At 42.7% G+C, this 27687-nt stretch overlaps 6 protein-coding genes and 3 long non-coding RNA genes across 9 annotated transcripts in view; 3 read left to right on the top strand and 6 right to left on the bottom strand.

The window, feature by feature from the left end:
• The window catches only part of LOC135348790 (kinesin-like protein KIF16B), a 149112-nt gene that overhangs the window by 49133 nt on the left and 72292 nt on the right, over window positions 1–27687 (top strand). The window lies entirely within an intron of this gene.
• On the bottom strand, window positions 4199–6514 carry LOC135348948 (uncharacterized). The gene is made up of 4 exons (XM_064547367.1): window positions 5355–6514; window positions 4865–5041; window positions 4532–4662; window positions 4199–4363 (listed from the first exon to the last, which is right to left on the bottom strand). The coding sequence occupies exons 1-4, from the start codon at window positions 5383–5385 to the stop codon at window positions 4331–4333; spliced, it is 372 nt and encodes a 123-aa protein (XP_064403437.1). The 5' UTR covers window positions 5386–6514; the 3' UTR covers window positions 4199–4330.
• On the bottom strand, window positions 7144–8140 carry LOC135348957 (uncharacterized). The gene is made up of 3 exons (XR_010398825.1): window positions 7836–8140; window positions 7529–7604; window positions 7144–7477 (listed from the first exon to the last, which is right to left on the bottom strand). It is a non-coding gene; the product is annotated as an uncharacterized LOC135348957 (long non-coding RNA).
• LOC135349246 (ATP-dependent RNA helicase TDRD9-like) lies at window positions 8820–17125 on the top strand. The gene is made up of 8 exons (XM_064547756.1): window positions 8820–8933; window positions 9092–9183; window positions 9366–9663; window positions 12446–12652; window positions 12736–12960; window positions 13591–13722; window positions 15430–15576; window positions 15744–17125. Exons 1-8 carry the CDS (start codon window positions 8820–8822, stop codon window positions 16038–16040), a joined length of 1512 nt encoding a protein of 503 aa, XP_064403826.1. The 3' UTR covers window positions 16041–17125.
• Window positions 9891–11862, bottom strand: LOC135348595 (uncharacterized). Its single transcript, XM_064546862.1, has 4 exons — window positions 11483–11862; window positions 10847–11383; window positions 10560–10569; window positions 9891–10482 (listed from the first exon to the last, which is right to left on the bottom strand). The coding sequence occupies exons 1-4, from the start codon at window positions 11679–11681 to the stop codon at window positions 10056–10058; spliced, it is 1173 nt and encodes a 390-aa protein (XP_064402932.1). The 5' UTR covers window positions 11682–11862; the 3' UTR covers window positions 9891–10055.
• On the bottom strand, window positions 19060–20512 carry LOC135348960 (uncharacterized). Its single transcript, XR_010398828.1, has 3 exons — window positions 19650–20512; window positions 19403–19572; window positions 19060–19348 (listed from the first exon to the last, which is right to left on the bottom strand). It is a non-coding gene; the product is annotated as an uncharacterized LOC135348960 (long non-coding RNA).
• On the bottom strand, window positions 20724–21117 carry LOC135348959 (uncharacterized). The gene is made up of 2 exons (XR_010398827.1): window positions 21014–21117; window positions 20724–20900 (listed from the first exon to the last, which is right to left on the bottom strand). It is a non-coding gene; the product is annotated as an uncharacterized LOC135348959 (long non-coding RNA).
• Window positions 22305–23851, bottom strand: LOC135348877 (serine-rich adhesin for platelets-like). The gene is made up of 2 exons (XM_064547257.1): window positions 23519–23851; window positions 22305–23428 (listed from the first exon to the last, which is right to left on the bottom strand). The coding sequence occupies exons 1-2, from the start codon at window positions 23712–23714 to the stop codon at window positions 22413–22415; spliced, it is 1212 nt and encodes a 403-aa protein (XP_064403327.1). The 5' UTR covers window positions 23715–23851; the 3' UTR covers window positions 22305–22412.
• On the top strand, window positions 26656–27400 carry LOC135348949 (uncharacterized). The gene is made up of 3 exons (XM_064547368.1): window positions 26656–26752; window positions 26889–27004; window positions 27196–27400. Exons 1-3 carry the CDS (start codon window positions 26705–26707, stop codon window positions 27383–27385), a joined length of 354 nt encoding a protein of 117 aa, XP_064403438.1. The 5' UTR covers window positions 26656–26704; the 3' UTR covers window positions 27386–27400.

Genomic DNA, 27687 nt, shown 5'->3' on the forward strand with positions numbered 1-27687 from the left:
GCTAGGCTAGGGCCCTGATATAGAAGTGCTTATATTAGAGTTGTTTTTGAGAGTTCGTTGCACTGCACTGCGTATTGATCCAGGGTCTTCGAGATGTTCCATTAGTCCCAGCTGGTCGTCACCGAAAGATGTGCAGTTGTAGATAGATAGGATGCACAAAAACAATTGAGAATTGACATACATGGATGGAAGATGGAGTATATGACATGACATGGCACAAGTCTTAGCACAAGAATTATAGAAAGAGAATTGTTCGTAATTTATAGAGAAAGAGAAGTAATATTATGTTCGGAAGAGAATTGTTCGGAGTTGAGAGAGAGAGAGAAATAAGAAATAATTATGTTATAATTATGGGAAGACAATTGTTCGGTTATGAGAGAAAAGGAAGTAATATTATGTTCGGAAGAGAATTGTTCGGAGTTGAGAGAGAGAGAGAGAAATTATGTTATTATAAGAAGAAAATTGTTCGGTTTATGAGAGAGAGAGAGAATTAATTATGATATGCACATACTTGTAGAGGCTACAAAGCTTGGTTACAAAAGGTTTTGTAGAGAGAGATATGAATATCAGCAAATGATAGACTGCAGATGAATCCATGCACGACAGTATTTGATGCACAAAATGTTGTAGAATGTGCACAAGCATTAATAATTCAAACTAAAAAGGGTAGCACATGGTCTGCCAATTTTTTTTAACGCCATACAGAATCAGCGAGAGAAAGCCAAATCACTTATTTTATACTTATAGGCAAGAAGAAGCCGTTACATCACATAACAGCAGTAACTAGAATTCACCAGAGCCACCAAAAGAATTAAGCCAATCCATAATCCAAGCACCATCCCCACTAGCACTTATATTTATACACAGGAAGAACCTTTACACCGCATAACAACGTAACTACAAAATAATTTTGATAGGCAAGAATTCCCAAGATACAGAACAATCTATATGCCGGCCAAACAACATCGAAAATCCAGTTTGTATATTTAAACTTAAAAGAAAAGGTCCCTCCTATACAAGTATGAATTATTCAAACACCCATATAAGGCCCGCCTGCCCTCAAGCAGATCCAGGAAAAATGAAAGGGGGGGGCTAGTAGAAAGGGGCAAAGCCACCCAGAGGGTAAGTACAGGAGGGGGAGCATTCCCCTCCCACCTGGCCGGAGGCGAAATTTTTTGCTTTTTACAATTTGCTCACAATTTGATCTTTGAACTTAAGTGGATACTGAATACGAAAAAGTTAATACAAAAAACTCATTCTTATCAACAAAAGGATTGTATACTGTAGATAATACTGTATAGATGTTACATGCACATTCATGCACTCTTGGTACACTAAAATTAATGAAGGAATCACAGTGCCTACTCAGACTGCACTGAGAGTGAGAGGAGGTAAGGCTGCTTCCTTGCAACTAGCTGAAAAAGTCTGAGATCTGCTCCATGTTGCAGCAGCATGCACAATAGCCTCCTTCACAAGGCCTAGAAAGAGAGGCCCTGGGATCGAGGCTACAAAACATTGCACAAGGAGCTGACTCAGCAATAGCACTGGCTGTTGTCTAGCATCTTTTAAGTCAGTGAGTCTACATGCAGATGCATGAGTAACAAGGTTGGTGGCAAAATTGTTGGAACCTCAGACTAACAATACATAGGTAGTTTTTTCAAAAGGGGGGGCTTCAGCCCCTCAAAACCACCCCCTGGATACGCCCCTGAGCAACTCACTGCAATTATTCCCCCCTCCCCCTGTCCTCAAGTTCATGCGCATCGAAAGTTTTCCTGCAAGTATGAAGGGGAAAGAGATGAAATTTACACAAGAAAAAATTATAAGATGCACAAAATATGCATGGCCTTTTAGAAATTTGTTGTAGTACTCTTCACATGAAATTGCTTACCTTTTTTTATTGCCGTAACATAAATTCATAGTTTCCTGTGATCGCTTTCTTTTACGGGATGGCCTAGCAGACGGTCCAGCCGAAGGTCCAGTATTGGACTCATGATCAGAGCCACTCAGGGTGTTGACGACAGTGGGCCAAGAGCCACTCAGGGTGGTGACGACAATGGGCCAAGAGCCACTCGGGGTGGTTACGACAATGGGTTCAGAGCCACTCGGGGTGGTGATGATAGTGATCTCAGGGCCACTCAGGGGGGTGACGACAGTGATCTCAGGGCCACCCAGGGTGGTGACGACAATGGGCGTCGTCTCTCCTTCCTCCGCGGTAGGAGTTTCGGTCTCCATAGCACTAGCCATGGTAGTGGTTTCCTGTTCCTGTTCCTCTGTAGTCAGTACCCTCTGTTTATCCACCTCAGAAGATACTTGTAACAAAGCCTCCTCAATGGTGGGTGGTAGAGGTTGAGGGAGTAGTCCCGCCAGTAGAGTTACTACTTTTTGTTAGTGCTCTCTGCAAGAAAAGGACAGGGTGAAAACATAATTGTAATCAACTTACATTTTGTGCCATTAATGATTGTATCATTCTGTTGTCAAATCCTGGTCCTCTCTCTCCCCTCTCTCCACGTTATCCATCCACACCATTCACCCCATCAGTTCCATTCGCACCATCCACCCCATTTCTGCCTGGCAATCCATTCATCCAAAAACCATAATTTATTGATTGTGCTGGCATAGCTATAGAGCATAGCTAGAGCATGCATGCATCCTTTGCATATAGAGATCTAGCTAGAACAGAACAACTATAGTTCTATCATGCAAAACTCACTGGATTGTTGGTGGACCCGTAGTGTAGCTGGGTCTTCGGCAGTCTTGGTGGTGGTGCACTGCTGCATGCCGGCGACGTAACCAGAGGTGGTGCAGAGGCCATTGAGCTCGTTAGTTGATAGTGTTGATAGTTGATGATAGTTGATGATAGTCTGATGATAGTCTGCCCTGCATGATGATACTCCCTTGTCAAATCTCTTCAAATCACTCCGAACCTCCAAGCCGTTAGACTGAAGATCAAGTGCTGCAGCGCCGCATAGACCCATGCATGCAATGACCGGATGTTAATTTTACCTTTTGACTTCTGATTATCCTCACTTGTGCTCCATACATATAGTATGCCTTTGTACTGTGTGAGCATGCCATGCTAAGTTATTTTGTGTTTTTGTTTGTGTTCTCATTCAAATTCAAATTCAAATTAAAGTCTATTCTTTGCTGTATCAAGATATACAATATACATACATAGATACTGTAATTTATAGTATCTATGATAAATATATACTAACTTATGAGTTTGTTTGATTCCCTGCAGATGTGCAAGTAGACTGCATGACTACTTGGACAGTGCAGCTCAGTTTTGAGGTCTCTTCTGTTCAGTGAATATCTCAATGTGGCCATGCCAGACAACATGCAAGCATTTACTGCACTGAGGATGATAGCTAGCTACCAGAGTTCCAGTCATGGAAGTCTAGCAATATGGTATGTATGATAAATGTCAGTGGACCCTGTACTTCTTTAGATCTGTACAGTCATGCAGACAGTCATGATAATTATGGTGTATGCATGGTGCTTTGATACAAGTATGTATGGTGCTATAAAGTGTCTCTGTCAACACAAGCACCTCTACAGCTCCAAATTACAAATTTATAGAGCTGAAGCACTCATTCATGGTTTTTATGTCTTCTTCTGCCTCAGGCTTTATGGTATATAGCTGATTCTATGCATATGGATAATTGGTGGCAGTGCAATATTAGTTAGAGGTGTGCATAATAGTAATTATAGCCATCTTTAAATTCCCTAATTAATGATTGTCTCCCTGCATGCATTCTTTACGTACAGGGAACTCTAACTGCTGTCCATCATGTGGTCATGGTCATGCATGCATATGCATGGTGAGCGTGCTGCATGGTCACATGATGGATTGGTTCGGGAAGCGCCCCTCTGTCTGTGGATGTGTGCATGTGTCTACTGGAATGGATTAATTATGGCTAGCTAGATAATTCATTGATCGCAATATTAACTTAATTTTTTGTTCATGTAATTACGTTATCAAACGTTATCAAAAGAGTATACAATTAAACATGGTAACTAATAATTGACATAAATAACGAAACAACAATTAACACTACACACAAAAGGTTGTCTAATGTTCACTGCACGTGTACAAACCAATTAAAACGGAGCCCATAAAATCAAATAAGTCTGCATGAGATATACAAAGTCAGAAAAGAAAGAAACGAAACAAATACTAAATTGTCACTGAATTCTATGAGTCACAAAAAACTTTCTGCACACTGGACAATGGTCGACCTTCTGTGCACAGTCCCAGCATGTCTGGTGACCACACAGGAAGGCTGTATTCTTAGGCTTTGTCAGACAAATAGATTCAAAGCAGGACTGGTCAGCAGATGGACACTGGTGGCCGAGACGGGGGCTGTGTGTGTGGGGGTGGGGTATTATTTGACATAAAATTACTAAGTACACAGTACACTGCACAATATACAAGACAGCTAGTAACATAATGCAACTTGAGGAGTTCAAAAAAACTGTATCTGGGAAGTTATTGTAGAAGCTTTTATATAGTAGCTATGTTAATACTCACTTTGCAAATGGGGCATTTCTTGGCTCTCTGTGCACATTCTGCACACATGACAACGTGACCACATGGCTTAAACTTGACGTCCACTGGAGCCTCACACAGGAAGCACGGCTCAATGGCCACACCCACACTACCTGAAGAGGGGGTGGTATGGATATACAATTCAGAGTTGGTTCTGTACAATATGCACAACCATACAAAGTACAGTCATGTAAAGGCCATTTAAAATATGAGATTTATCACAGAACTTGTTACTTGTATCTAAACACATAACTGGAAAGGTGACCTAACAAAGAAAGTTTTAAGACAAAGGTACAGCACAGAGACAGGTCTTACCACCGCCAGTGGCTCCCAACTGGTAGAGAGGCTGTGGGAGGGTGGTGGGTGGCATGTGTGCCCTGTGGCAGTATATAGGGGGGCAGGTGATCTCAGACTGGCTCACCACCTCTCTGTGTGCCCTGTGGCAGTATAGGGGGGCAGGTGATCTCAGACTACCATGGAACTTCACACCAACTGCAAGGAGGTACATGTACTACGGTAGTAAGTACATAATACTCAAATTATTTGACTACAATGTATATAAGCTAGCCTAGTGGTTTGGGCTATAGGTAATGGCATCCATGCATTCCTGATAATGGTAGTACTTAGAGCTACAGTTCACCTGTAAGCACAGAGATGCATGCAGCCAGTGGTCTGTCACCATCTTTATCTTATGTAATGAAACACACACTATTTAGAAATGCAGACCAGCACAGTATAACACCATACACACTGTGTACACACACACATGTAGTGTATACAGCAGAGGCTAGAATGATGCACATACCCCCACTTTCCACATTGGGGGCGAACTCCATGATAACCTTGAGCACGTCCACATTACCAGCTGCACAGGCACAGTGGATGGCCGCCTTACCAGCTGCCTTGGTGTTCACCTGGGCAACACAATATGGTATTAGTTTGTGAATAACAACACAAAATATGACCTCTGAGACAGCTCTAAAAACAGACCTGATTTTTCAACGGACATAATTTTAATACCGTTGATCCAATGTCAAAAATGTTATGATTTTCTAAAAGCTTAGAAAGAGACCTTTCAAATAGTGGGTTTCAATCCGAAATTTTGTTGGGGGCCTAATTTGTCATTTTTCGGCCTGGTATGGCCAAATTGAAATAATTTTATTGCTGCAATATGAACTTTGATCACACCATTTGAAAGGTCTCTTTCTAAGCTTTCGGAAAATCAAAAAATGATTGCAATTGGATCCACAGAATTCAAGTTATGGCAGTTGAAAGAGTCTCCCAAACAACGAGTGTTGCAAGCATGCGCTTGCTAATGCCTCTCGCCATGTTTTTGCTTTCGCTCAAAAGTATTAGAGTGTTATAGAAGAGGTAAATAATTTGCAATGTGCTTTGATTGTTTCACAAGAAAGGGGTGTTCACAGTTACTAGTGTATACTGATCGTCTTAAAATAATGGCCTGTAGCCAAACAGTCAGGTCCAGACGAAAGCAAGGAACCTCATTATAGAGTGAGTCCCTGGTAATTATGCATGTGTGTGTGTGTGTGTTGCAGCTGTACATGTATGTAATGGTCCTTTTCAATACTAGAGCTATACCTCCTTGTGAGATAAACAAAGTGTTCAGATCTCTGCTTGTTTAGCTACTCTTTGCATGACATTGTGTACGGCTCTGTTGCGTATAATTATCCTCAGGCTAATTCTGAAGCCTCGTGACTCCATCACACCGTACCAAGGAGTGAGTGCAGGCTGGAACAAGGTGAGGAGGAGGGATATACTCAGAGTGGATACAGGGGAGACAGACGACTCCTCCCATCCTCTCTTCCCCCTACACCTCGGCATCAACATCTCTGAGGAAAGGATTGACCAGCAGAGGAGCACTAGAGTACTGATATTGAGGGAGGCCATCAAGGAACTACACAAGAAGACGTCAGAGTCAGTTTATTAAGGCAACAAGACATTTGGATATTTCTCATTATAACACCAATCCATGCATATATATACGTTTTGTGTACATAGTTTTGCGGCAAACCGAAACTATTTTTAGTGTGGCCCTAATCAAATAAATACGGTACCTAGTCTACTCTTCAACAGCAGCTACCATATTATAGTGTGTAGGATTTATAGTGACAGCATTAAAGAGACTTTACACAGTAATTACATGCTAGCTAGATTAATTGTCGTATGATATTTTGTTGTTTTATTGGCTAGTTCTCGTACACCTGCGAGGCTGTCATGTGACCTATGCAATGTGCTGTGTGGGTGTCCAGTGGCGTAGGCAGAGGGGGGCTGACGGGGCTAGAGCCCCCCCCTTTTGTGTTTCATCAACTCCAACTCAGCTTGAATCACCTTGACCTGTCAATCTATTCTGCACTGCATTGCATGTGTAGTTAATAGAATGATGTCATTCAATGGAAATGTGGGCAAGGCCTCCTACTGCGCATGCTTACTGCTGATAAAATTCCAAGCTATTCAGCGCCTGCTCTGGCCCTGCTCATAGCCTCGATCCCAGGCCGAGTTTTCGCTTTTATAACGGTTAGGCGAACAACTGGGCCTGGTACTAGTTGTCTGCGCATGCGTCAAATTTTCATTGTATGTTTGTGGTCGGCAAAAATATTTAATAAATCAATAATGGAAATTTGTACACAGAAAATGCACAGAGTGAGTACACAAAAGATGCACATAGGGAGCTGCTTCACAAAGGCCTGGGGAGTTGCCAGTTGTGCTGCAGCACAATTACAGTGACCCAGGGCAACTTCAGGATGATTGAATGCCTTCAAATTACGTTTCAAAAAGATTTAGCAGGCTGCTGGACTTCTCTGATTCTAGGCCCCAACTCGTAACTCATTGCTTGAGAAAACATAGATTCTCTTGATGTCTCTGAGCTACCCAGCAACGCTCGAATGAGCAGGTCATACTCCAGTCCTGTGTCTGTGAGTATAGGACAATATTAAAAGAAACCAAAGACGGTTAAACCCTTACCTCAAACTGTCCAGTCTCGTCCGTTAGTATAGCCAAGAGGAGCACTGTTGGGATAGCTGGATATTAGCCATTGCTCCTGTACAGAGAAGTAGACATTTTAAATACGTGTAGATCTATACATATTAAATTTCTCGGTTATAGTGTCATTGTCGACGAGCTGATGATGGCAGCACCAAGTTCTCTAGCTCACACTCTTCACTTAATCCACCATATTAATGATGAAACTATAGTCTACCTACATTCTTGCCAAACATGAACAAGACTTGATAGCATAGCCGGCCATAGGGCCCACACAAAAATATCTGACCTTAACAAGCTTGACAAAGCTTTATACCTCTTCCCTTGTTGTTCAGTCTTCAGAATAAGCTTCAGAGAAGAGAGAAGCTTCAGCTAAGAGCCATTCCAATCGATTCCAATAATGATAAAACGGGAACTGACTTCTAGTACACGATAGTACACAAATATAAATGTCACGAAAGTGAACGAGAATATCCATTCGTCAGAATCTGACGAACGATTGACGCATGCGCAGACAACTAGTACCAGGCCCAGTTGTTCGCCTAACCGTTATAAAAGCGAAAACTCGGCCTGGGATCGAGGCTAGCCCTGCTCAATGGATTTGAGCCCTGCCCTTCTCAAAATCCTGGCTACACCACTGGTGTCCCCTGGAGCTCAAGCATCACTTCTCCACAGTGAAGTACAGAGTGTGTGAGGAGAGGTTGTTCAGTGATGACCTGCAGCTGGACTTGAGCAGGGAGGAGCTCAGCAAACTAGAACTGAAAACATGAACTTTATTATTTAACCCGTCCAAACTGTTGTTTCATTTATTCTCTTTCTCTCGTTCATATATATATTATCATACTCTCAAATGAGATTGTTTTCCACAACTATTTATACTTCAATTCATGATTCTTTATTATCCCTTATAATTATGCGAAATGTTGAAAGTGCACAGTTAAAATAGTATCTACAACACAAAGAAAGTCTTCCACCTGACTGTGATATATGCACGATGTGTACTATTATATACAGTGATTTGTTTATGCGCGAGGTCGTGAGGGAACTACGAATGAGGCTGGCAATTTGCGGTATTCGTCCCCCAAAACGCACTACTATCAGGTGACCTTTAGACCCTGTACAACGAGGCCGCTAGCTCACACAAAGTATTATTGTTATGTAATTTCCTCCCACCACAGAAAGTTTAAATCGGGGAAAAGATCGCCATCACAGACTGATTGGTAGTTTTAATTGTCTACAGCAAGCATCGATTATCCACATAATTATTTTATTCATGCAGTTGGTGATCTGCGGGTTGTTCTACCCTCAATACTTCAGCTGGCTGCCTCTGGAGGAGGAGAGTTGTGAGAAGGCTATGTCCGGCCATGACCCAAAGACAACCGTCATGGTGTGTGTGTGTGGGGGGGGGGCTGATCATGGTGTGTGTGTATAGGTGTGTGTGTGTATGCATGTGTGTGTGTGTGTGTGGGTGAGTGTGGGGGCTTGTATTGTGAATAGATGCTTCTACACTAATGCAATGCTCTCTTTAATTCCCGGCACTTGTAGTTGTCAGCACTACCTCGTGATCCTGTAACCCACAGTGACCAGATCTTCAACATCTGCGGCAAAGGAAAAGCACTTCACTTCGAGACCTTCAAGTGAGAGCACAGAGACACACAATATCATATAATTATAGAGTTACTTACGTACATTGTAGCAATAGCTCTACAGTTAGTGCTCCAGTTCTATGCATGTTACGGAATATACTGTGTGCTTGTGTGCATGTACTGTCAATGCCACAGCCTCCAGCCCTTGCTCATAATTATTGTAACTAGTGCAGTATACTTGTATTTATATATTCTCCATTACTTGGCCCCTCCTCCTCTCATGTTAGAGTGTTTGTTGAGTTTGAGAGACCTCACTCGCACTCCCGATCACAATCAACCGACGCCCCCGTCCTGGATGCTGTCCTCATCGCACTCAAACGCCGACAAGAGAGGAACAAGCTTGCCCTCTATATTGATGAGTCCCCTCTCCCCTCTTCACAGAGGAACGAGGACGTCCCTGTAATTAGAGCCGGGGCACTGAAGGAGATGAAGCTCCCTGATAGTGGCACTAAGCAGATTGTCATCACTGAGGTATGTAATTACACACTATCACAAAAGTAGTCAATGGAGGAGAACCAAAAGTGTTCCCCCTCATCACAAGGACAGAGAGGACTGAACATTTTAGCCGCGGCCTTTATTCGAAAACAAGCCGCATGTAGTACTGGTCCGGATGTGATACGCTATTATTGCACTGCTTTACTATTATTGTACAATTCCAGTGCAGTAATAGTACATCATATGACTATGATCTAAATGAAAATAGTTGCGCTGTGGCTTCTTTGATCTTTTTCAAACATGCAACAAACTATTATAGCTAGTGCTACAATACGAGAATGCTAGGTAGAGTTCACTTGTAGTGTTCATGTTCTCACTCAGCTAAACTTATTGTTAAAGTTATCAGCAAAAATTCATTCACAATCACTTCAACTGATGTATAGTTCCATGAGCTGAAGTCCAATGTTAGAATGTATGTTGAGAAAATTGAAGCACATTCGTAGCTCAATGTCATTAGTAGTTGGAGTTGATAGAGTTTTCGTAAACCACGGAGGATTATTGTTATTATAACATGTGTTGAGGCTTGACTGACCATCCCACAGCGCATTGTCGGGATAGAAACGTAACCCGTTTACACCCCAGTTAGCAGGTGTGGCCACACTATCACAAAAATAATCATTTCCCACAAATAGAGGAGAACCATAAGTGTTCCCCTCATCACAAGGACAGCGATGGTTAGGGTGACTGTCACCAATGGTTCCATTGAACAGACCACTGGCAAACGTCCAGATATGTGTGCGTGGAGATTGCCCATGCGTGACACTGAGTCCAGCGACATATGCAACATCGATATTCCTACACTGTTAAAAACGGTGTGTTGAATAGCACACTACTTTTCACAGGTAATTTTTAGTGTGTGTTAATGTGCACACCTGTGCATATCTGTGTTCACTGACACTCAATTGTGTGTAATAGAACACTCAACTGAACAGTGTGTAACTGAACACTCCTGACATTCATCTATGGACAAAATTAGTTTAAGTACAATGTACTATATAATGTTAAAGAATTTTACTCAATGACATTGCTCTAAAATCTCATTGGTTAGTTTGTAGTTTTCTCACTTCACTGCCACATGTTTCTCTTTGACACTCAAGAGAACCAGCTTGGAGCTAGCTGAAGCAACAACTTGATCTAGTCTAGATATATAATGATATACCTGCAGCATGGTATCCAAAGAATGCGTAGTTATGTCCAAACCGATAACCTAATGCTCTCCCACACACCTGCCTGTATTGGGCACCACCCACTGGAAACATGACAGAGTCGCAAACACCACTACTAGACGATTGTATACGACCACATGATCTTATCGAATAGTCTGTCAGTTGAAGTCCTTGAGGGCATTGTTGGTTGGGGTCGGTCATGTTAATGTAGGCCACTCTTGTCCATCCTGGTCCACCGCAAGTGTCAGAAGCAGTTGGTGGGTCTGTGGTCATTGCTGTTGGTTCACTGGTAGTGGCAGTTGTTGCTTCCATGGTTGATGTGGCTGCTGTTGGATCACTGGTAGTGGCAGTTGTTGCTTCCATGGTTGATGTGGCTGCTGTTGGTTCACTGGTAGTGGCAGTTGTTGCTTCCATGGTTGATGTGGTTGCTGTTGGTTCACTGGTAGTGGCAGTTGTTGCTTCCATGGTTGATGTGGCTGCTATTGGCATGCTGGTAGTTGACACCGGTGCACTTGCATTTCCTTCAGCATCTGCAACAGTTAAGAGACAGATTATTGTAGTTACATGCATGGATAGCAATATACACACACTTGAGTCACTTTTGACTGTGAGTATTGTTACGTACTTACCCAGCAATCTGTCGGCAATAGTTTCTAGTGCTTCACGAATGTGTTTCAGCTCTGATAGATATTCGAGTGATTCACTGATTTTTGTTAGCTGTGTCTCAGTTCCACTTGAGCATTGGCTCCTAACATAGCAGGTGCTCGGTTGGTTCCAGGCTGACCCCAGACCAAGGAGGCAGCAAAATATTAGGAGTACAGAAGACATAGTTAGTATATAGTCTCCACGGGAATAGTGACAGTGTCGTACGTGTGATGATAATCAGTCGGATACGGTTTGCTGTAGCTCTGCACGTTTTATAGATTTGAAACACCCACACGTAACATGACACAGTAGAGGTGATACACCGTACAATTAAAATCAAGATTTCAGTAAAATTTCCGTGTTATAATATACACTAGATGATTAAAATTAAGATTTCCGTGTTTGATGACATTTTTGAGAAAATAAGTCTTATAATATCGTATTACTAGAATGTTTTGTGAGCATCGCCAACCTTGCAAGCGTTGATTACTACGCAAAATATAATCCGCTAACACCTATAATTATACAGGTGCTGGTAATGACACACGGTCTTTGCCAGAACGCAATAGTTCGATATTATGGGGTGCCGTTTGTGTCAAAATCCAAAAACAGTCGATGTTATGAAATGGAGTCAACGTGATGAAATGAGTCGACGTTATGAAATGGAGTCGACGTCATAAAGGTCGACGTTATGAAATGGAGTCGACGTCATAAAGGTCGACGTTATGAAATGGGTTTGTCTAAGTTCACCGTGTTTGATGCAGTGACGTCGATAGATTTAACTGTCGTTTGCAAAGTTTTTTCACCAACAAAATTAATTATTCGGTATGTGCATTAAGTGTAAGAAAACAGATATGACCTTACGATGATTATTGTAATTTTATTGCTCTTATTCTTGTTTGACCTTTGTACTTTAAAGCCACGTGGCATACTGACCTATCCTGCAGTACATTGATGCTGGCCACTTCTGGGCCCAGTTGGCCGACCAGGTTGCCACGACGAACATGAGACGGCTACTGGACAGTATCAACACTCGTAGCCTTTGTCCTCCAGCCAAGATGGAGAGCATGTTCTGTCTTGCCCCTTTCTCTGAGGACGGGCTGTTTTATCGAGCAAAGGTCGTTGGCATGGAGGTTATCGAGGAGACAAATGAGGTACGCACCACTCACACCCTCACACCACCCACACTCTCACATATCTATACCCACCCACACACCACCCACACATACCCTCACAGGTGTATGCCCATGTGGTATTTGTGGACTATGGTAACGTGAAGATGGTGAATACTGGTGTACTGTGTGAACTCTCCTCCAGTGACACAGAGCTCGATATGCAGGCCATCGAGTGTTTCCTTACGTCCGTCAAACCCACCATTCAGAGCTCATCTGATGGCAAGTGGTCAGCTGAGGCAAACGACAGGTTCAAGCAACTCACAATGAGCAAATATCTCATGATTCAGGTGAAGCAAAAAGCTGAAATACGTTATCCTAATTTACCTGCAGTGTGTGTGCAGAGCCTATAGTGTGGTCCCACCGTGTACACTGTAGCTAGTGTACAGAGCCTATAGTGTGGTCCCACTGTGTACACTGTAGCTAGTGTACAGAGCCTATAGTGTGGCCCCACTGTGCACACTGTAGCTAGTATACAGAGCCTATAGTGTGGTCCCACTGTGTACACTGTAGCTAGTGGTTGACTTTAAAGTTTGCATTTCAAGTGAAGTGAAAAGGGTTGTATTACATTGCATATTAATTGCATCAACCGCTAGTAGTCTCGCAAGGTAGTCGTTTCATCTCGGAGGTAACGTCTGGCAAATTACACATGAGCTACTTGTGCAGCTGTCTAAATGACTGTTTGCATTGGATAAGTGGTTTACTAGCAGCTAATTAGCTAAGTGTGCATGTGTGTGATCTCACAGCTTACTACAAACACTTATCAGCCCACTTAGAGCACCACTATGTGTGGGCGACTCTGTACGGTGAAATTGAACACTTTTTAGGTATGACTTCCGTATGACTAAACCATTAGGTGATGATGTATTCTGAACATGTTAGGGAATCCCCCTTGTACACCGCTTGTATCCCCTGCACAGGTGTACTCTCATGTGGGGAATTCCCTACGTGTCGACTTGTACGATACAACAAGCCAGGAGGACATCTTCATCAACGAGGTGCTTGTGAAGGAAGGTCATGCTGTCCACTGTGAGGAGCCCTACCCCTTGAAGGTGAGTCTGGCTATATACAGCTACTGGCTGTGATCTTAGCCTGCATGCCTTGTGTCTAATTGTAGAAGCTGTATTAGTAGCTGGTCATTTTCTTATGGTCTCTCAAAGAAGCTACCAATAATTGATCGATAATTATTTGATTGCCTCACACGAGATCAACTTTCATGAGATCAATTCTTACCAGAGCAACTTTGCATGAGGTCAACTGTCAATAGATCAACTCTCACAGAATCAAGTTTTCATAGGATCAACTCAACTCCTGAAATCAACTCAAATCAACTCTAATCTTGTTATCCAAAAATTAACTTTTTAAAGGTGTTGGCCTCACTTTTTTAGCTAATTACTATTGTGCATGTGCGCCCATGCCAAAGATTAGCAGGTATTGTGTAATAAGCCCCTATAGATTTAGCACAATGCACGCTCATTCGCAATGGCTCAATCATCAAGAATTCAGGAACAGTTGAAGAGCTATAGGAAAGACTTCGAGAGGTATATCTACACGAAAATAAGACGTACATTTTATTGTATCTGTGGCATTTTGTCCACTGACATTTGTTAACAGCCTGGCTTGCCATCCAACAAAGATTGACGAGCTAGTGGACTATTTTGTGCACTTACATGTAGTACAACCTGGACGAATGGAAACATTAACTTTCAATCACATCAGCCCAGAACCAACAATGGTATTTTAATTAATGAAAAAAGTCATCGTTAGTACAAAACCAACCCCTCAACACAAAGGCTGCCTCTGTATAATGGCCTGAAATTTCCTCCGAAGGTGTTTGTTATAATAGGGTACGTTACACTCAAATTTTAGTGAGGTGGTGAAAATATTAGCTTAGAGCTAGGATGTATGTTACTGCGTTCTATCGTGATAAGCGCCACTGAACTGATCAACCTGTTAAACTACTATGGTGTGTAATGAATCTCGTGCCAACTATGTAATCCAATTAGGCCCTCTAATAACCAACACCCACTCAAGTCAATGGCCCACACTTTAAAGGTGCTGTTTCAAATTCTTACCCATCCAGCCGTACAGTCTGTAGTACCGAACAGTATAATGGCAGCTGCAAAAATTCATCCAACAGGCATCCGATTAATATGGAGCACCCACTCAAGTCAATGGCCCACACTTTAAAGGTGCCGTTTCAAATTCTTACCCATCCAACCGTACAGCTTGTAGTACCGAACAGTATAATGGCAGCTGCAAAAATTCAACCAACAGGCATCCGATTAATATGGATTGAGTACATCCAACCAAAACAAAGATTCAGAGCTACATGCATGTTTGTAGCTACATCTCGGTCATAGAGACTCAAAATAAAAGAGAAGAATCCATACAAACACTGTTTGACTGCTTCAACACATGAGGCATGACTCTGAAGAGTATATTTATTTTACCAGCCATCAAGCATCTTAATTGTAAAATTTGGGAGTGTAACGTTTTTTTATAAAACTGAGTTGATCACATGAAGTTGATCCTATGAAAAGTTGATTCTATGAGAGTTGATCTACTAACAATTGACCTCATGCAAAGTTGCTCTTAAGAATTGATCTCGTGGGAGTTGATCTCATGAAAGTTGATCTCGTATGCACACATCAATTATTTGTACAGATTAATTATATGTACATGTAGGTGTTCCAAGTTATGATTGTGAATTTATTATGATCAGTATGATTATGCTAACGCCCCGCCCCCCTGTGCAGTTTGCCCACGTTCAGACTCTAGCAGCTCAGGCGTCCGAGGCCTCGACCAGTGTGGGTGGTAGAGGAGGGAGGTACGAGTCCAGCACCACCAAGACCATCCCCTGGCTGGAGGAGGACAGGACCAAGAAGTACCCCAGAGGCAGGAAGGTGGGGACATTGAACAAACAAACGTTAGACACTAGTTGATGATTAGATATACATAGGAAAGTGCCTCTTCCCTACTTAGCATCCCTCAGGCACTTCCTACAAGATTTATCATTTTGGTTTATGTCTAAGCAAGCCAAGTTTATTTAAACAGGTTTTTTCTTCTTCAGTTTGAGCTGAGAGGTCCTGACAGTATGTACAAGGTGACCTTCCACCAGATGACCATTGCCGGGGGAAACCGACAGGCTCGCATCGAGCGAGACTCAGTCAACTGTATCGTGGTCAACAGTGAACCACAGGACCGTCGTGATAGACTGATGGTGGCAGGCTATGTGGCGTTAAATCCCTCAGGCAATACATGCATCGCTAGACACACCACCCTCATGCCCAACATCCCTGCACTCCTCCACTTGGTCGCCATTTTGTTTGCACCCTGTGTTGAGATCCATGCGTGTATGCAGATCTAGTTGAACATCTTTCAACAGCCATTAACTTTAGTTCTGATGGTCCAATTTCAAAAATGTTATGATTTTCTGAAAGCTTAGAAAGAGACCTTTCAAATGATGTGTTTCAATCCAAAATTTATTTGGGACCCTAATTTGGCATTTTTCGCCTTTGGACCATGGGCATGGTACAGGGTTTTGCAGAATTCTTGCAACAGGGCTAAACAGACACAGCAATGACTTCCATATATGGAAGTCAAGTCAACTGCTGACTTAAAATATTGTGTGTACTATGCAGGGTGTCATACTGCTCATACAGAGGAGGGATATGATTATATCCCTCCTCTGGCTCCAATCCCCCCCCCCCCCTAAAATGTGCATTTAGGTACTCAGTTGTGTTTGAGTGTCCATAGCGGTAGGGTATCGAAATAACTGTTGACCTTTTTTTTTTATGTTCTGGTGATGTTTCAAATGGTAATGTTTGAAAGTCCCCTCTCTAATTGCAATCGTATGACACTCTGGTATGTGTATAATTATTTGAATGGCTTGAATTGAAAGTTGTCCTGTGAGCCTAAAAGAGAGCATCACAAGATCAGGAGGACATCCTGACAAGATTTAAGGTGGTGCATGGACGGTGTACCAGGTGGAAATGTCGTAAAGTTGGTGACAAGACAATTTGCTTCAACTGTGTGCAGAACTGTTGCTCTTTTCAATGACACCCTGATAAGCATTTCCATGGTGCACCACCCACCACCTTAATTAAATCTTGTGAATAAGCTGATGCTCTCTTAATTAGATCTGTATTATTATTTTTATTAGAGGCTTAGAATTGTAGGCTTTATTGTAGGAATAGTTGATACAATTACTAAGTATGCTGTTTAGGCTTCAAGTATACACTTTAGAATGCTAGTGGTATGCACAATATTCGTTTGCTTACTGCATGGTTTCTTTCCTCGCCATTTTTAAAGGTTCCATGTGCTTTCTGGGATCACATGATTCCTTTGTTAGCTATTTATTGCTGTGATGCTCTTTATCATGTGGGTACTGTGTGGGACTGCAGGGGCTAGGGTGTCGTGTTCCTCTAACCTTGTGGTTATTGTGTTGTATTGGTAGCTACAGTGTGTAGTGTGTGTGTGTGTGTGTGTGTGTGTGTGTGTGTGTGTGTGTGTGTGTGTGTGTGTGTGTGTGTGTGTGTGTGTGTGTGTGTGTGTGTGTGTGTGTGTGTGTGTGTGTGTGTGTGTGTGTGTGTGTGTGTGTGTGTGTGTGTGTGTGTGTGTGTGTGTGTGTGTGTGTGTGTGTGTGTGTGTGTGTGTGTGTGTGTGTGTGTGTTGCAGCTGTACATGTATGTAGTGGTCCTTTTCAATACTAGAGCTACCTCCTTGTAAGATAAACAAAGTGTTCAGATCTCTGCTTGTTTAGCTACTCTATGCATGACATTGTATACAGCTCTGTGACATTATGTGTGTATACTGCGTATAATTATCCTCAGGCTAATTCTGAAGCCTCGTGACTCCATCACACCGTACCAAGGAGTGAGTGCAGGCTGGAACAAGGTGAGGAAGAGGGATATACTCAGAGTGGATACAGGGGAGACAGACGACTCCTCCCATCCTCTCTTCCCCCTACACCTCGGCATCAACATCTCTGAGGAAAGGATTGACCAGCAGAGGAGTGCTAGAGTACTGCTATTGAGGGAGTCCATCAAGGAACTACACAAGAAGATGTCAGAGTGAGTTTATTAAGGCAACAAGACATTTGGATTATAGCACCAATCCATGCATTTATATACGTTTTGTGTACATAGTTTTGCAAACTGAAACTATTTTTAGTGTGGCCCTAATCAAATAAATGCGGTACCTAGTCTACTCTTCAACAGCAGCTACCATATTATAGTGTGTAGGATTTATAGTGACAGCATTAAAGAGACTTAATTATTATACACAGTAATTACATGCTAGCTAGATTAATTGTCATAATGATATTTTGTTGTTTTATTGGTTAGTTCTCGTACACCTGCGAGGCTGTCATGTGACCTATGCAATGTGCTGTGTGGGTGTCCCCTGGAGCTCAAGCATCACTTCTCCACAGTGAAGCACAGAGTGTGTGAGGAGAGATTGTTCAGTGATGACCTGCAGCTGGACTTGAGCAGGGAGGAGCTCAGCAAACTAGAACTGAAAACATGAACTTTATTATTTAACTCGTCCAAACTGTTGTTTCATTTATTCTTTCTCTCGTTCATATATATATTATCATACTCCCAAATGAGATTGTTTTTCACAACTATTTATACTTCAATTCATGATTCTTTATTACCTCTTATAATTACGTGAAATGTTGAAAGTGCACAGTTAAAATAGTATCTACAACACAAAGAAAGTCTTCCACCTGACTGTGATATATACAGGATGTGTACTATTATATACAGTGATTTGTTTATGCGCGAGGTCGTGAGGGAACTACGAATGAGGCTGGCGTGACCCTAACATTAAATAATGAGACAGGGATTGTATGTCCAAGCCGTCGCACATCCTGAGCTGATCGAAGAGCATCTTGGTATCTTTGCTCCTTCTTGCTACCAATACACTTAAATTTTAGTCTGTGACATCTCTGTGTTAATGTTGTCTCTCGAACATCCTCTGGCTCACTATCAGGCTCACTAGCACTGTCACTGTTGAGGAACCTCTAAACCCTAGAGATGCACAAGCAATAGCCTTCAAATGTCAGTTGGATGGAAAACGATAGGATATGTCGTTAGTGAATTGTTAGATGAAGTCCACAATGTAATGGATAATGGCAGAATAATATCTGTGGAGTTCGCCTGGATATCTTATGTTACTGACTGGAGATCAGGACCAGCATACTTCGCTGGTATAATAATTATGGGTCGAGAAGAGGGGTGAGTGGTCAAACCTAGCTAAACGAAAAGCAAGTACATGCAAGATAACTGGTTATTGAACTTTATGTTATGTGTATTTTATTATCTATATTTATTATGCGTTCATGAATCTTTTTAATCCCTTGTTGTGTTGTATATATAGCTAATTATAATTTGATTTTCATATAAATTATTGCTTAATTGAACACAATAAGAAGTATAATGTTGGAGTGAAGTTTATTGAGCGTATGAGTGTTCAAATAGGTGATGTTGAGTGCTTTCCAGTGGTGGTGGCATTGGAATGGGTAAATTATGGAAGGTCATCCTAGTTGAACGAGCACCAGATTCAGGGAGTGTTGCTCTTCCATACATAAGGTGGAAGGTTTAGAACCTGCCGTTTGAAGTTCTGAAGCTTGTCAACCATTACGAGATTAACCTGGCATTCTCCAGTATCAATCTACGTGGATAAAATAATAGTAACAGCCTGTACATGATATACTTCAGTACGTACATAAGAGATACTCAGAGCTTGTGGCTCTGAAGATACTCTTGCAGGGAGTGTCATGAGGGGTGTTGTATTAGGGTGTTTAGAACGTGTAGCCGTGAGGGCTGTTTCTGCTTCCCTCGGTGCTGTGTAGTGTTTGCTGAGAATCTTCCTCACTCGAGAGCTACACGCCAAACCTAGTCATATACATTTTAGTCATTATTTTAAAGTATTTTAACACACACATCCATGCAACAGTATTTATTTCACTCACTGCTTCGCAATGGTTCTTGGCTTCTTGGTGTACAAAGAGAGCAGCTGACTTCCAGAAATTCTCAGACATTGCAGGCCAACAATTGCTAGGTGTTGATAATAGAATAAACTTTACAATTGCTATATCTTCCTTTAATTTCCATTTCGATGAAGTAGTCGGAGAGGGTGTACACGAGGCACCGGATTGTTGAGCAACTGAGCTTGTGCTGTTTTTCACTGTGAGGGGAAGTCTTCGACTGCGGGGTGGCTTCTCGGGTGTTATTCCAGTAGGAGTGGACAACTGTCGACGTCGCTTTCTTTCACCACTAGCTCTAGCTCTGTCGACATGTTCAGCCATGGCTAGCTGGTTAGTGCTGCTCGGAATTGGACTCTGGGGTCGCCTGGGTACGGGTGTACATATTACATAAACACTGGCAGTATGAGTGGACAACTGTCGACATTGTTTTGTTTCATCAATAGCTCTAGCTCTGTGTTCAACCATGACCAGCTGGTTAGATCTAGTGTTGCTCCTGAGGGGAATTCGACTCTGGGGTCGCTTCTCATGCTGCTTGGCCTTGGCTGCCTTGGGTGTTACTGTACATATTACATCAACACTGGCAGTAGGAGTTGAAAACTGTTGAAATAGCTTTCTCTTGGCTCTGTGTTCAACCATGACTAGCTGGTTAGATCTAGTGTTGCTCCTGAGGGGAATTCGACTCTGGGGTCGCTTCTCATGCTGCTTGGCCTTGGCTGCCTTGGGTGTTACATCAACACTGGCATAGGAGTTGAAAACTGTTGAAATAGCTTTCTCTTGGCACTGTCACGTTCAGCCATAGCTAGCTAGCTAGGATCAGGATTATGGTTTTAGAGCCCAGTTATTTTACTGCTGAGTCAGCATTATTTGTGCTAAGTCAGCAAAAACGAAAAGCAATTTGGCCTGGAATGTCATTAAAAGGTCATAATTAGTGAAAGTGTTCAAGTGATGTCCGACCTCCTCTGCAACAGTACAGTGCCATCAGCACGTCAAAGAATGTCAGAAGCTGAAGTCGCCTGGGATGGCAAACTCTAGCCAACTCTTCTTAAGGTATGTCAAATGTCAATGCAATCATGTCTAGTCTAGTCTCTGTGTAAATGTAGAAGTGTAAGTGATGATAAACGTTTGTTCCTTTGCTTGATCTGACGACAGTCTTGATTCTTTTCTTTTCAGGCCACTAAAAGATTGATCAGCTTACCAGGAGGTGACAGGCAGCGTACAAAGTATGACCACCAGTACCTTGATGTTGAGGAAAAGAGACTTTGTAGTTTACATTGCAAACATTGATTATTATTAATTTATTGTACATACATGTAGGCTTAATTATATAATTATACTATACATTCATGTACCTCATGTACCTGGATCCAAGAACCTTGTTGTGCTGCATGTTGTGAGGCAAGCTCAAGTGTTTGATACAGCAAACCACTTCCTGCTGCCTAGCCTTATTATTGAGCCCCCACTCTTTACTAGTCTTGTTCCCATGGATATCCCAGTAACGATCGAAGAAAAGTAAGTTTTTTAGGCCAGCTTAGCTAGCTAGCTAGATCTAACTGGTATAAAGTTATTGTAACTATCACTATTAAGCTGTAGATAGCTGCAGTAAGTGTAGCTTCCTTCTAGCCAGCCAGTGATGGTTGATCATGAACTATCTACTTGAGCTTCTCTGAGTCTGGATAGGGTGCTGGAGCACCAGAGTCTGGATGGGGGTGCTGGAGCACCCTAAGCACCACCCTGTGTACGCCCCTGAGGAGGGTGGGCTTAATGGTGTGTGTGTGGGTGGGTGGGTGGGTGTGGGGCTTGTGTGTTGTGGATAGATGCTTCTTGAAACTGATGATGCAATGCTCTCTTTAATTCCCGGCACTTGTAGTTGTCAGCACTACCTTGTGATCCTGTAACCCACAGTGACCAGATCTGCGGCAAGGGGAAAGCACTTCACTTTGAGACTTTCAAGTGAGAGCACAGTTACACACAATTATGGAGAATAGTTACTTAATACATTGTAGCTATAGCTCTACAGTTAGTGCTCCAGTTCTATGCATGTTACGGAATATACTGTGTGTGTGCATGCACTGTCAATGCCACAGCCTCCAGCCCTTGCTCATATTTATTGTAACTAGTGCAGTATACTTGTATTTATATATTCTCCATTACTTTGCCCCTCCTCCTCTCATGTTAGAGTGTTTGTTGAGTTTGAGAGACCTCACTCGCACTCCCGATCACAATCAGCCGACGCCCCCGTCCTGGATGCTGTCCTTATCGCACTCAAATGCCGACAAGAGAGGAACAAGCTTGCCCTCTATATTGACGAGTCCCCTCTCCCCTTTTCACAGAGGAACGAGGACGTCCCTGTAATTAGAGCCGGGGCACTGAAGGAGATGACGCTCCCTGATAGTGGCACTAAGCAGATTGTCATCACTGAGGTATGTAATTACACACTATCACAAAAGTAGTCATTTCCCACAAATGCATGGAGGAAAACTAAAACTAAAAGTGTGTGCATGCAGTACTGGTCCGATACGCTATTACTGCACTAGCTGCTTCACTATACAATTTCCAGACATAATGGAAATTGTTGCGCTGTCGCTTCTTCGATCAAACATGCAACAAACTTATTGTATAATTATAGCTAGTGCTACAATACAAGACTAGGCACTTGTATAGTGTTCATGCATGTATATGTTCTCACTCAGCTAAACTTGTAGAGTTAATAAGTCATGCAGCAAAAATGTTTATTCCTTTACAATCACTTCAACTGATGTATAGTTCCATGAGCTGAAGTCCAATGTTAGCGTGTGTGCTGAGATTACTGAAGCACATTCGTAGCTCAATGTCATCAGTAGTTGGAGTTGATAGAGTTTTCGTAAACCACGGAGGATTATTGTCATTGTAACATGTGTTGAGGCTCGACTGACCATCCCACAGCGCATTGTTGGGATAGAAACTAACCAGGTTTAAGTTAGTAGGTATGGCCTCACTATCACAGAAGTAGTCATTTCCCACAAATGGAGGTGAACCATAAGTGTTCCCCTCATCACAAGGACAGCGAAGGATAGAGTTCCCCCCGTCACCGATTCCATTAAAACGACCACTGGCAAACGTCCAGATATGTGTGCGTGGAGAATGCCCATGCGTAACACTGAGTCCATCGACATATTGAACGTCGACAGTATTCCTACCTACACCATAGTATCCATAGAATGCGTTGTGGTATCCAAACCGATAACCTATTGCTCTCCCACACACCTGCCTGTATTGGACACCACCCACTGGAAACATGACAGAGTCGCAAACACCAAAACTAGGCGTTGGTGGACGACCACATGATCTTATCGAATAGTCTGTCAGTTGAAGTCCTTGAGGGCATTGTTGGTTGGGGTCGGTCATGTTAATGTAGGCCACTCTCGTCCATCCTGGTCCACCACAAGTGTCAGAAGCAGTTGGTGGGTCTGTGGTCATTGCTGTTGGTTCACTGGTAGTGGCAGTTGTTGCTTCCATGGTTGATGTGGTTGCTGTTGGTTCACTGGTAGTGGCAGTTGTTGCTTCCATGGTCGATGTGGCAGTTGTTGGTTCACTGGTAGTGGCAGTTGTTGCTTCCATGGTTGATGTGGCTGCTGTTGGTTCACTGGTAGTGGCAGTTGTTGCTTCCATGGTTGATGTGGCTGCTGTTGGTTCACTGGTAGTGGCAGTTGTTGCTTCCATGGTTGATGTGGCTGCTGTTGGCATGCTGGTAGTTGACACCGGTGCACTTGCATTTCCTTCAGCATCTGCAACAGTTAAGAGACAGATTATTGTAGTTACATGCATGGATAGCAATATACACACTTGAGTCACTTTTGACTGTGAGTATTGTTTACCCAGCAATCTGTCGGCAATAGTTTCCAGTGCTTCACGAATGTGTTCCAGCTCTGATAGATATTCGAGTGATTCACTAATCTTTGTTAGCTGTGTCTCGGTTCCACTGGATTGGCTCCTAACATAGCAGGTGCTCGGTTGGTTCCAGGCTGACCCCAGACCAAGGAGGCAGCAAAATATTAGGAGTACAGAAGACATAGTTAGTAGTCTCCACGGGAATAGTGACAGTGTCGTACATGTGATGATAATCAGTCTCGGATACGGTTTGCTGTAGCTCTGCACGTTTTATAGACTTAATTTGCACACTTGAAACTCCCACACGTAACATGACATGGTAGAGGTGATAGAAACGGATAGATTTTCGTGTTTGTATAATATCCACTAGACAATAAATGAAGAATTCCGTGTTTGTATAATATGCCAATAACAAGATTTCCCTGTTTGTAATAGTTAGTGAACGCAAAAATTGTGATACCGTATTACTAGAATGTTTTGCGAGCATCAAACATATGCGAACTCAGCGAGCGTTGATCACTTTGCAACAAGTAATGACACAACACGATCCTTGCCAGAACGCAATAGTTCAATCGAAAAGTGTCAACTTTTCTGCTGATTTGTCTATAATTAACAAAGTTTTTTCACCAGCAAATTATTCGGTATGTGCATTAAGTGTAAGAAACAGATTTTGACTGATTATTGTAATTTGATTGCTCTTGTTCTTGTTTGACCTTTGTACTTTAAAGCCATGTTGTATACTGACCTATCCTACAGTACATTGATGCTGGCCACTTCTGGGCCCAGTTGGCCGACCAGGTTGCCATGACGAACATGAGACGGCTACTGGACAGTATCAACACTCGTAGCCTTTGTCCTCCAGCCAAGATGGAGGGCATGTTCTGTCTTGCCCCTTTCTCTGAGGACGGGCTGTTTTATCGGGCAAAGGTCGTTGGTTGTCGAGGAGGCAAATGAGGTACGTACCACCCACACAACGCTCACAACTTCACAACCTCACACCCACACACCCTCACATGTCTATACCCACTCCTCACACCACCCACACACACACCCTCACAGGTGTATGCCCATGTGGTATTTGTGGACTACGGTAACGTGGAGATGGTGAATACTGGTGTACTGTGTGAGCTCTCCTCCAGTGACACAGAGCTCAATATGCAGGCCATTGAGTGTTTCCTTACATCCGTCAAACCCACCATTCAGAGCTCATCAGATGGCAAGTGGTCAGCTGAGGCAAACGACAGGTTCAAGCAACTCACAATGAGCAAATATCTCATGATTCAGGTGAAGCAAAAAGCTGAAATACGTTATCCTAATTTACCTGCAGTGTGTGTGCAGAGCCTATATAGTGTGGTCCCACCGTGTACACTGTAGCTAGTGTACAGAGCCTATAGTGTTGTCCCACCGTGTACACTAGCTGTAGCTAGTGTACAGAGCCTACAGTGTTGTCCCACTGTGTACACTGTAGCTAGTGTACAGAGCCTATAGTGTGGTCCCACTGTGTACACTGTAGCTAGTGTACAGAGCCTACATATAGTGTGGTCCCACTGTGTACACTAGCTGTAGCTAGTGTACAGAGCCTATAGTGTGGTCCCACTGTGTACACTAGCTGTAGCTAGTGTACAGAGCCTATAGTGTGGTCCCACTGTGTACACTGTAGCTAGTGTACAGAGCCTACATATTGTGTGGTCCCACTGTGTACACTAGCTGTAGCTAGTGTACAGAGCGTATAGTGTGGTCCCACTGTGTACACTGTAGCTAGTGTATAGTGTGGTCCCACTGTGTACACTGTAGCTAGTGTATAGTGTGGTCCCACTGTGTACACTGTAGCTAGTGTACAGAGCCTATAGTGTGGTCCCACTGTGTACACTGTAGCTAGTGTACGGAGCCTATAGTGTGGTCCCACTGTGTACACTAGCTGTAACTAGTGTACAGAGCCATAGTGTGGTCCCACTGTGTACACTGTAGCTAGTGTACAGAGCCTATAGTGTGGTCCCACTGTGTACACTGTAGCTAGTGTACAGAGCCTACATACAGTGGATTGCAGTGCACTTGCAACAGAAAATTGCCAAACAGCAAAACCACAATCAGATAATTTATTATGAATATCATTATCAGTTTTCTGGAGTTACTTTGAATTTTTCCAAGAGTACTTTAACTTGGCACTTTATTACAGGTAGAAAGTATATAGAGCCAACTGAAATGACAACCAATTTTTCAGCAGACACTCATTGAACCCCTCTATACTAGGCATGCCCTCTCCCCCCCAAAGAACGTATTAACATGCATGACATTTGTACACTGTACATGCAGCCAGTCTGAAATGTATTTCATGCATTTCTATATAATTATGTTCATTGACTACTAGGCTTTTCAAGAGAATGCTATCATAAAGTATCCATTCTGTAGGTATCTATGAGTGAGACTAATAGGAGTGCCCAGAGAATATCTATATAATCGCATGGAGATGTATGACTGAGCACCTTTTGGGCTTTAATCCCCCCAGCTTGTAGATTGCTCATACCTATATACGTTTAGGAATAAGCAGATGTTCAATGAGATTCTGCTGAAAAAATCGTTGTAATAAAAGTGCAAGCTGAGCTATTATTGGTAATGAAATTCATATCTGGTGGTTTTGCTGTTTGGCAATTTTCTGTTGCAAGTGCACTGCAATCCACTGTACAGTGTGGTCCCACTGTGTACACTATAGCTGTAGCTAGTGTACAGAGCCTATAGTGTGGTCCCACTGTGTACATAGCTAGTGGTGTACTTACGTTTTCTCTAGCATTTTAAGTGAGGTGAAAAGGGTAGCATATTAATTTTATTCACATCAACTGTTAGTAGTGTCGCAAGCCAACCGTTTCATCTCGGAGGTATCGTCTGGCAAATTACACATGAGCTACTTGTGCAGCAGTCTAAGTGGTTGTTTGCATTGGATGAGTGGTTTACTTAGCGGCTAGACCACATAATTAGACAAATATTTTAGCTAAGGGTGCAGCTGTGTTGTCTCACAGCAGCTTACTAAAAACACTTTTTTTTTTTTTTTTTTTTTAAGCTAGGATACAATAAAATAGCAGAGCTCATAAGTTAGTACCCTAAAAAAATATATATATATATATTGTGGGTTGGGTTTCGATGTGGACACAGATGAGAGCATCTACAGTGAGCACGATATGGAGTTGACCTTTGACACCCTCATCTCACAGGATGACCTCAAAATGGTACAAATTAATGTATATATAATATATAGGCCTGGAAGCGAGGTTATAGTTTATAGTATGCATTCACTATGCTGCTACGTGTATGTACCACCATGTACTAGTACACCACACACCCACACATACGCCCACTCCACAGGTGAACAACCTTCGTCTGGTGATCAACCTCGCTGTAGGGGACGAGGATGTTATTGGAGAGTTGAATGACACCATGTTGCAGGAGGTCCAGACGAAAGCAAGGAACCTCATTAAAGAGTGAGTCCCTGGTAATTATGCATGTGTGTGTGTGTGTGTTGCAGCTGTACATGTATGTATAGTGCATGGTCCTTTTCAATACTAGAGCTATACCTCCTTGTGAGATAAACAAAGTGTTCAGATCTCTGCTTGTTTAGCTACTCTATATGCATGACATTGTGTACAGCTCTGTTGCGTATAATTATCCTCAGGCTAATTCTGAAGCCTCGTGACTCCATCACACCGTACCAAGGAGTGAGTGCAGGCTGGAACAAGGTGAGGAGGAGGGATATACTCAGAGTGGATACAGGGGAGACAGACGACTCCTCCCATCCTCTCTTCCCCCTACACCTCGGCATCAACATCTCTGAGGAGAGGATGACCAGCAGAGGAGTGCTATAGAGTACTGCTATTGAGGGAGGCCATCAAGGAACTACACAAGAAGACGTCAGAGTGAGTTTATTAAGGCAACAAGACATTTGGATATTTTCCATTATAGCACCAATCCATGCATATATATACGTTTTGTGTACATAGAGCGGTTGCATCGCGCGTCATCCACCCACGCACAAAAGTTTTTGGAGGACAACCTCCAAAAACACAGGTGTAAACAATGTAAAAGTACACGAAGAACTGGACACCATTTGGCACAGTAGAACTATGATCCAGGATCGATACAGAGTGCTCTAGTATTGTAACTGTCA

This window comes from Halichondria panicea, chromosome 15 (assembly GCF_963675165.1).
Source record: "Halichondria panicea chromosome 15, odHalPani1.1, whole genome shotgun sequence".
Classification (NCBI taxonomy): Eukaryota; Metazoa; Porifera; class Demospongiae; order Suberitida; family Halichondriidae; genus Halichondria; species Halichondria panicea.